General features: G+C 54.4%; 1 protein-coding gene across 2 annotated transcripts; it reads left to right on the top strand.

Annotated features, from left to right (window-relative positions):
• Positions 1–4,153: 4,153 nt before the first annotated feature.
• Positions 4,154–9,836, top strand: LOC136388064 (phospholipase A and acyltransferase 4-like). Of its 2 annotated transcripts, none has more exons than XM_066360103.1 (4): positions 4,154–4,251; positions 6,491–6,599; positions 7,113–7,381; positions 8,684–9,835. In XM_066360103.1, the coding sequence occupies exons 1-4, from the start codon at positions 4,240–4,242 to the stop codon at positions 8,780–8,782; spliced, it is 489 nt and encodes a 162-aa protein (XP_066216200.1). In that variant the 5' UTR covers positions 4,154–4,239; the 3' UTR covers positions 8,783–9,835. The 2 variants fall into 2 exon arrangements, with proteins under 2 accessions (XP_066216200.1, XP_066216197.1); XM_066360100.1 differs by lacking the exon at positions 4,154–4,251 and adding an exon at positions 4,484–4,548 and having other exon boundaries at positions 8,684–9,836.
• Positions 9,837–10,008: the final 172 nt, after the last annotated feature.

The following is a 10,008-nucleotide window of genomic DNA, read 5'->3' as shown; positions in this document are numbered from 1 at the left end:
TGCGCCTGCAGAGCCCTCTTTAGGTCAGCGTCCTTGGTTATAAAGGAGGTTATTTGTAACAAAGGGTCTCGCCTTTACCTTCCTGCAACTGTTATGTGAAGTCATTGTTATTCTCTGGGCTCAAGCGAACATGGGTCACTCTGCTCCCGGTTTGATTCCTAGCAGGTAGCTCTCCCGGAAATGAATCCCAGCTCTTTTCCTGCGTGCCTCGTGTGTGGTATCAGACACGGCAGGAGCCCTATTCTACCACTGACCCCTCACCCTGCAGGCTGCCAGGCTCCTGCTTCTGTCACAAACAGCCTTCCTCAGACAGTCACCCCCAGGAGAGAGTCCTCATCCATGGGGCCACTATGGATACTGCTACTTTGGCCCTGGGGAGCAGGGGACACTTTCCACTTGCTCGCCATCTCAAAGGTGTGAGAGGCTGGATTCCACATGGCCACAGCGCAGCAAATCAGGGCCTGAAGCTCCGGGATACCGGGGAGGAAGAACAAGGAAGGGAGTGACTTCCTGATGCCATGACGTAATGTGACTACGCTCCGGTCCCAGGCCCAAGTCAGTTCATGTATTTACAGAGCCCAAATAGTGGCCTCTGGTTGCTCCTCAATTGTCCCCTGTCAATGGGCTCAACTCACCTTCCACAAGGGCCTGCTCTGACATGGCTGCTTATTGGGGGCCCCAGCCCCAGATCACGTGGCCACACAGAGCAGAGGGCCTCCTCTAGACAGTGTGACTCTCTTCCCTGACACCTTAGCTGGCCCACGATCAATTTGTTCTCAATGCACCTAAATGTGACTGCCATTTCCTTGACGGAAACGCTGGGCCTTCCCATGAGCGTGTCTGTTCTCTGTAACTAGGTCCAAGCTCTCAGCTCTCCGTGGACTGCTCCTTAGTGGCACTTACCATACACCAACTGATTTTATCATGTGCTTTTGTGACAAATACGTATTTTCCCTATGAGAAGTGTCACTCTAACTGCCAGTCTCACGACCCCTTTTCTTCACCGTTGTCAGCCCAGATCTCCCATAATGTCTTACATATAAGGTGTCACTTCTAAAACAATGAGGAGGGCCTAATTAATGTATATGTGCGTGTAAAATTTTAAAAAGAATATACCCCACTACCAGGAATGAAGATGTAACTCGCTGTTGACGTAGCAAATGTGTGAGCTGATGATACCTGTGTGTCAGAAAGGAGTGCCAACCTGCAGTCTGGAATCTAAGTGTTTCCAATTGGAATTTTAATGCCTATGTGCAGACTAGAATATCGAGTGTAGACCAGAGAGCTACGGCATGGGAGCTGAGATCTCCCCATAGAGCTGAGCCCCTGGAAGAAATAAGCCTGTAGCACAAGGGAAAGGAAGATGAGAAACTGCCTAGACCTCTGGGTGTGAAACTAAAACTGTCTCTCATGAGATACTGTGAAGCTAAGCCATTCGGATGTGTAAGTGGTAAGTCTGAAGTGCTGCTGCCCCCGGAGGAGCCCCGGTAGACTAACTGACGCCCTCAGTCATTTGCAGCTAGAAACGCAGGGCACCCCTGGCTTGCTCAGGAGCAACAGCCCTAGCAGCAATGGGCCCTAGACACGCTCAGTGGGGGAGCGGTAGCTAATGAGTTTAGAATAAGACAGTGTTCCGGAACCGGTATGTGTATGGGTGTACGCACACATTTCTCCAGAGTGTACGTCCAGTAGTACAATCGCCCTGTCATGAAGCTGAGGAGTGTGTGTTTAGCTCCAGCATATGCAGCCAAACAACTTTCTAAAGTGGCTAAACCCGTTTACTCCCTCCCTTCCAGGAATTTAAGTGAATAACTAACTCTCTTGTCCACTCCTACAACGCCTCCCTGCTCCTCCATGTCGCTACCCTGGTCAAGGCAGCTTTGGGATTTGGACATTTTTCAGTTTTTCACTCACTTTGTTCCAGCCCCCTGAAAGTGACAAACCTCCTACTGTTGTCATCCCAGGCCACTCAATCTGAGACCTGGGGTCCCCTTGCCATTGCCCTATTCCATGTCAATGTCCAGCTGCTGATGTTGACCCCGGAAGTTCACTCTGATTCCACTTCCGCTTTCATATCTCACCTGTGACTTGGTCAGGGCAGCCAGTTACTGATCATGTGACTCCATGGTTTTCTGACCAGCACCCTACCTCTTGTCCCTAACACTCCACCTGTCCCTAGTCTCCCCAGGACCAACTGTGGCTTTCCCAAGGGGCCCATGTGCCCCTGAAATCCCTCTGGCCTGAGAGCACAATCATGCCCTTGGGCACTTAACTGGCCCATCATGCCAGCCCTTCCTCACCCTCCTCTCCCTCCCAGGACCCTGTCCCATGGGCTGATGGAAGGACTTGCCGGTCCCCTCACCACACAGCTCACTGTCACTCTGCTCCTCTGCACAACCGCTTCTCTCTGCCCCCAGCACCTTCCCCACACCCGCTCCCTCTCCTGCCCATCAGACAGACATCCCCCTCTGAGGAGCTGCCCTGACCTCCAGCCAGGCTCAGCTGTCACTCTCTGGTCCCCAGCCCCCGGGACCCCCCTCTGCCCGCATGGTTCCTGTCGCACTACAGTTCCCTGTGTCTGTCTGCACCCCTCTGGGCTGTGAGCTCCAGGCAGGGGGATCCTGTGTGCTCGGCCCTCCCTCCCTGCATCTCCACGATGGGGACAGGGGTGTGGGGAAAAGCTTAGCTTTGAAAAGATGTTAGTATTAAAAGGATGGCTAAGGCTTAGTCTTAAAACTAAGCCTTTAGGCTATAAGGACTTTTCCAGCTTACAGCCTGTCTCCCACACCCAATGCACACAATAAGCGAGCAAACATACACATCATATTTACAGACTTATTTGACCAACACTCACTCCATAAGAAACAGAAAGCTCATCTCTCTTCAAGCTGTAAAAAAACACAAGAACCACTCAGGTGCGGATCCAACCCAGCAGCAGAGGCCTTGAGACAGAAATAAGTCAGGAAGGTGAGCTGAGAGCCACGCCCCCCATGCCAAGCCACAGGGGGAGCAGCTGAGGGGAGAGGTACCGCCCTCAGCTGCAGAATCCAGGTGACAACTTTAACCTGAAGACAGGCCTCAGGAGCCACAGTTCAGTGACCCAGCAGCTCCCGGGGGCCGGCGATGTCCAGAGTGACAGCCCCTCCTGGAGCTCCGGGTCCACAGACCCACTGGCTCTTGGCTGAGAAAGGTGAAGCCCTCACTCTTAAACAGGTAGTGATGGAGATGGGGGATGGGGGACAGGCAATGGGACAAAGTGACACTCCTTGAAAGAGACAGGACCTTGCAGCTCACTATGTTCTCTGTCCATCCTGAACCTGACCTAACGCAGGGCGGTGAGCAGTGAGAGACCCCTCTACCCCTTTCACAGGGAGACTCACTTGGAAAGAGACTGGGCCGTGCTCAGAATGCCATCCTGCCCCTGGGGCCAGAGGAGCCAATGGGCATTGGAGCACTGTGTCTGCAGCCCTGTCTGCTCTAGGGCATTGGGCTCAGGGGGCAATGTTGGGGGAGAAGGTGCCCTTGCTGAGTCCTCCATGCGCATAAGAGCTTTCTGATGGGGGTGGAGGCTCTGCCCACGTCCTCAAGTTTGCTGCACTCTCTTCCAGTCCCCAGTGAGGCCTCCACCCCCTTTTCCCTGCAGGTCCTATAAGGAACCAGTCTGAGTGTCTGGGACCTGGTCCCGGCCTCTCTGCAGCCTTCCAGTAGAGCCGTGTGACACGGGACGGAAGTGAGTGTACCTTATGTGTTGGCTGCTTAGCCTTTTAGTTAAATTCTGTTTCTCACAGCCGTGTGCATCCTGAGGACCTGAGCCCCTGGCCCCACGGCCAGGCCCTCCTTCTGAAGGCTGTCCCCGTGGAGTCCAGCACGCTCCCTCTCAGCCCTTTGGGTCTGGGACTCTCTGGAGCTGGTACAGGACAAGGTCCTGTGTGGGCCTTGGGGGTTGGCAGCTCTGTGTCTCTGATGCCTGCCCTTAGGGGCCGGAGCCCCTGTCTGAGGCAGGGACACATTATGTGGCTTCCCTCTTACTCTGACTGCTTCCAGGTGGCTTTCCGCCCCAGGAAGATGGGAAATCATTTCTCTGTCCACTTAGTTAAATATTGACCCTCCCTGTAAAACATACTTAGTATTCATTCAGTCAGTTCTTCCTGGTACTTAAAGGAAACTGAAAGTGAAACTCCAGACTTGGGTATAAAAGCTGTCCCACCAGGAGCACAACACCACACACCATACATCGCCATGGCCTCCTCGGTAAGTCCGCTGGGTATTTCTGGGAAGGAAAGGGAGGCAGCTTCCTCCTGTAAAGGCCTCAGTCTGTGTCCCGGCCTGTTACCTCCAGAGCTCGTCTGCGGAAGGCTCAGGGGGACTGCATGTTGTTTAAAAGTCTCTTTTGCTGCAGGGCTGGGAGGTCTTCAGGGAGAGTGAGCCTCCTCTCTGTCTGGGACAGTGGGGGGAGCCCCTGGTGAGGGATATGTGGGTGTCAGGGCTGTGCCTGCTGGAATAGGACAGAAGCACTAGTGTGGGCTGATGGTGACTGGGACAAGAAAAGTGAGTCCGGCTGTGGGCCTCAGCTGCTGCAGGGGTTCCGTGAGTCCTCAGCCCGGTCTGTTCTCGCTTCTCTTTCCTCCGAACATTTGTTCTGCCTGATAACCTGCATTCTAATTCCAGTGCTCTGACTCAGACAGCTCCCCTCCCATCATCCCTGCTGTTCGGACTCACATGAGTCCCCGGAGGGGTGGCATCCTGTTGTGCAGTTGACAGGAGGCAGGTGGACAGGTGCTCTTACTGCAAATGGGGCAATTCTGGGAAGGGCACCGCCCATTCTGGAGCGGGTCCATCTGCATCCCTGCTCCTGGGGAAGGCTTTATTGCTGCCAATCAAAATCAGGCTCTGTTGCCTAGGGAACCATTTTACCCAGACTGGGCCCAAGCTCACATTTCATCTGCCTCAGGGAACTGTGGACAGTGAGCCTGACCTTGCCTTAATTAGACGTTGAGTTTCAGAGTGAAAGATCCCCTCACTCTCCCCCAGATGAAGACCAGCTCTGGGCCTGCCCCGCCCTGGCTGACTGAGAGGAGTGGGGGGCGTCCTGGTCCTGCTGACCCTCCAGCCCCCTCCTTACTCAGTCCCTGTCCTCTGCTCCAAGCCAGGCCCCTGTCCCCATCGTGCAGATGCAGGGAGGGAGGGCTGAGCACACAGGATCCCCCTGCCTGGAACAGACACAGGGAACTGCAGCGAGACAGGACCCGTGCGGGGAGAGATGGGAGGTCCTGGGGGCTGGGGACCAGAGAGTAGCAGCTGAGCCTGCCTGGGGATCAGGGCAGCTCCTCAGAGGGGGATGTCTGTCTGATGGGGGAGGGAGCGGGTGTGGGGAAGGTGCTGGGGGCAGAGAGAAGCGGTTGTGCAGAGGGGCAGAGTGACAGTGAGCTGTGTGGTGAGGGGCAGGTAAGTCCCTCTCTCTCTCTGACATCAGTCCCCCACCTGAGTAAATGGTGCTGCTCCCCCTGTGCTGTGAAAAGTGCCAGCAGCGCCCTCTGCTGTCAATCTCTCAGTACCCCACCCCCACCCCACCTCCACCACCCCGTGCAAGAACCCGGGAAGCCTCACAAGAGCCCCCTTGCAGCCTCAAGGCCCTTTAAGAAGCTGTCAGGCCCTGTCTTACAGGTGGCCATCTCCAATAGTGTGGGTCCAGGGATGAAGGATATGGTGTAGAGTGTGAGGAAGTGACTGTTGTGACCAAGGACAGCCCGGGGAAAGACATGACGGAAACATGAGGGTCAGTGTGTGAAAGGTAGTGAAGCTGAAAACTCACCTGACTTGTGTGGCTGGCGATGGGCCTGAGGCCCCGCCTCACAGAAGGGGTTTTACACGTGGGCTGTTGTGTCAACAACCTCTGGAAACGCACACACTACACCTGCACATGCCCGTCGGCATCCTAGCATGTGTGCACGTACATACTACACACACAGCGTACATATGTACAGCACACACACACACATGCATGACACGCACACACTGGACAAACCTCACCCTCCCAATGCACAAGCTCATGCTCCAGGCTTCCAGCCCTCAGAACAGAGTCCAGACTTCCAGTTCCCGGAGGGCAACCTCCACCAGCTGCAGAGGGCGGGGTCTCCCCGGGGGCATCCTGCCTTCCCTCCCCTCTGCCCCCATTCCCAGGCTGGTGCCTCGGCCTTTCTGTCTCTCAGCTCCAAGGGCCCTTCTTTTCCCTCTGATACTTGATTCCTCAGCCCATTTCCTCTACCTGTTTGACTTTCTCAATTTCCTCTTATGGATTAAAAACTGTTTAATAAAAATACAAAAGCTACAGCAGGCTGAGGACTTCACAGAGCCCTGAGCTCTGCCCCTCCAACACACTGTCACTAGGTGATGAACGCCAGCAAGGGGGTCCCCAGGCCGAGCTGCCGCTCCCCAACCAGGGTCTGCTGTTCCGGAAACCGGTCCACATCTTCCTGGATTTCTCTTGCAGGATCGTGCAGAACCCAAGCCTGGAGACCTGATTGAGATTTTCCGCATTGGCTACTCGCACTGGGCCATCTATGTGGGAGATGGATACGTGGTCCATCTGGCTCCTCCAAGTAAGGACTGCTGACAGTGTAGTTGTCACAAGATTTTTAACACAATGAGAACAATTTAAAGCCAAACATCTCCTGAGCTGTGGTGGCGCAGTGAATAAAGTGTTCACCTGGAGCGCTCAGGTCACTGTTTCAAAACCCGGGCTTGCCTGATGAAAGCACATATAGGACTTGATCGGACCTCTCCTCCCCCCACCCTTCCCTCTCTCTCTCCTCTCTCTCTAAAAATGAATAAATAAAATCTAGAAAAAGAAAAAGCAATAAAGATTGGTGATCTAGACAATGTATTCAGATAATGGAACACACTGAGAGCCACTGACTGTCACAACATCACTAACATAAAAAATATTCACAGCTTGGTAAGTGAACAGACAAAATCTGAGAATCCTCCAATCACATTTGTGGAGCAACTATGAGCTCAATAGTGGATTGCCTTTGTCCTTCTTTCTTGTCTGACTCCTCCTCTCCCTCCCCGCCCTGCCCTGCAGTTCCTGATGCTCCTGTCTCTGATTGCAGGTGAGTACCCTGGAGCCGGCTCCTCCAGCCTCTTCTCCGTTCTGAGCGACAGAGGGGAGGTGAAAAGGGAGCTCCTGACCAAGGTGGTGGGGGGCTGCTTCTACCGCATCAACAACTACTTGGACCACAAGTATGAACCACTACCAGTGAACAAGATTATCAGTTCAGCAAAGGAGATGATTGGTAAGGAGATGAAGTACAGTGTATTCTCCAGAAACTGTGAACACTTTGTCACCGATCTGAGATATGGCAAACCCCGAAGCCAGCAGGTAAGGTCCTCTCTGGGGATGGAGCTCCCTCTCCCTCCTGGAGGTCTGCTTGGGGTGGGGGTGACTGTGATATGCACAAAGAGGGAGAAATTGTCCTGAATGACGCAAAGGTAGGATCTCATCGCTGGCTGGGAGCCAGGATGTCAGACAGCAAATCTCGGATCTGCTTCAAATCCACTGAGTATCTTTAAACAGGTCATTCCCTCTCTGGGCCTCAGTTTCCCCATGTGCAGAAGGAGGGGAAGATTGGAGGACCTCTGGGACTCTCCAGATCTGTAACTTGAGGATTCGTAGCCTCCAGAACGACCCCCCTAGAGGCAGCTCCCGATGGCCCTGTGGGTGCTCAGGGACTGGCCAACCCGGGACCACGACAGGTCTGCTGAGGCCCAGCGAGCACTCAGGCAGGACCCGCTCCGGGTCTGCGGGCCTGTGTAAGAGCTCAGGACACTGTCCTGTAGGACCTGGGCCCAGCTTCCACCCTCCCCCGGCACCGCTCCCGAGTGTGTCGTCCCCACACAGCTAGGAAGAGGCAGAAGCAGGATTCGAACCCCAGTGTCCCACTCTCTCTGCTGTGGTACCGGAGCTCCAGGGCTCGGGCCGAGGGCGTGGGTGGTCGGGCAGGGAGAGGAGGGGAGGACAGCAGAGCCGTGTGGGGAGGGACGTGAAGGATGTGACGCTGAAGTGGGATGTTCCAGGTGGCCCGTCAGACACCCAGGGGGACAGGCTGAGGAGCAGCTGCACGTATGAGTCCGGGGCTCTGGGCAGAGCTGGGGCTGGAGACAGAAGCTTCCAGGCTGCACCTGTGACCAGCACTCAGTGCACAGGGAAGCTGTGACCATGGTTGCCCACAGTCTCCCCTCAGCTTCTTCTACACCCGCCCTGGGCAGGGGGGTAGAGGCTACTGCCATCCAGACCACAGACCCAGTCCCAGTTTTAACCCCAGAGCTCTGGACCCAGGGACCCAGGCATGAACCCTCCTCCTTGTCCCCCCAAGTCAGGGACAATGGCCTCCCCCAGGAAGCTCTCCCCGAAGCATTCCAGCAGCCCACCTGCCCGTTGTCAGGACAGCCTCAGACAAGCCCGCCACTGAGAAGTGGTCGCACCTGTGTTTCCCAGGGAAGGGGCTGTGGGGACATGGCCAGCTCCTCTGTGGGGGAGGACTCTGGGAGGGCAGCAGGAGGGAGGAAGAGGACAGGTCCTGGGGCAGGGGACAGAAAGTGTGTGCAACCTCCAGCCCCTCGGGAGGGAGGAAGGACCCGCCTGGACTTGCTGTCAACTCTGACACGAACTGCTCACTTTCAGGTAGAAAATTTCAAGGTGGGAGCAGGTGTGACTAGTGCACTTGGCGCTCTGGCTCTTGTTGGGTATGGTTTCGCGAAGCACCGATCCCAAAACCAGTGACAGCCTGGGGGAGCCACAGAACCCTCCTCCGCAGCAGCTTGGAGACGACTCCCACAGCCCCTCCGCCTCCCTGACCTCGTCCCGGGCTCCCTGCAGCTCTGTCTCTCACTCTCCCCTCACCACGGCTGAAGGATGGACTCAGGGGACCAAGACTGAGGAAGCAATAACTGTATCTGTCCCTTCAGGAAGGAAGTCCACTGTCTCTGTAGCTCTAAACCAGAAAGGAAAAAGTCAGCGCCTGTCAGGGACACCCAGCAATTTCGAGCTGCTGGGAGAAGCTCCGGCCTCTCAGAGTCTCAGTTCATCTTCTCTGAGATGGGGCTGTGATCCACTTCACGGGGACATCATGAGGACCAGATAGGATGATGGCTGGATTTCCCCCGTACCTGCCTGGTCCATAGCGGTGCTCAGTGGTTTGTCTACATTGTGCTGTGCAGACCGACCATTGTCATCAGACATCATTCATTTTACTCTCAGGCTGCAAAGCCCCCAAACACTTCACCGTCACCCCGGGTAGTCCCATCGGCTGACACTTGAATCCCCTGACGAGTCTAAACACCTCCCAGCGTCTTCCAATGACCTCCTTCAGTCAGCCCTCTCCTGTAGAAAGACTCCTTTTTCTTTTTAAACTCCAAAGTCTAGTCCTCACCCTCTGTGACTACCAAACGGAATTATACTATCTTTCCGTGCCCACTTGTCATGGCTCAAATGCCCAGGAGTTAAATGCTGAAAATCAGCCTCCTCCACTTTTAGGGCAGTGAAACTTCTCTGTATGACACAGTAATGATGGCTCCATGACATTATAATTTGTCCAAACTCACTGAATATACAACACTAAGGGGACCCTGAGGTCAACTAAGGACTTTGAGTTATCATGGTGTGTCAATGCAGATTCATTAATTGTGACAAAAATATACCCTCCGTGTGAGACGTTATAATGGGGAAAGCTACGTGTGAGTGGGCATCACGGATTATATGTGAAATCTCTCTAAGTTTTCCTCAATTTTTTCTGTGAAACTACTCTAAATAAATTACAACTTTAAAAAAATTAACCATCTGAGAATATCTCTCCATTACTTCCAAGGGCGCTACAGGTGGTGTCTCAGAAGGTCACTCCCCATGTTCTCTTGTTCACGTGGCCTCTGCCACCAGTGACCCTACTGAATGGCCACTTCTTCTGTTCTTTCGCTGTGGTCGTCCTCAGAGTTACTAAGACTGACGTGAGA

The sequence above is a fragment of the Saccopteryx leptura genome, chromosome 1 (genome assembly GCF_036850995.1).
Source record: "Saccopteryx leptura isolate mSacLep1 chromosome 1, mSacLep1_pri_phased_curated, whole genome shotgun sequence".
NCBI lineage: Eukaryota > Metazoa > Chordata > Mammalia > Chiroptera > Emballonuridae > Saccopteryx > Saccopteryx leptura.
The sequence above is the reverse complement of the archived record's forward strand: the minus strand, read 5'-3'. Positions and strand labels throughout refer to the sequence as shown.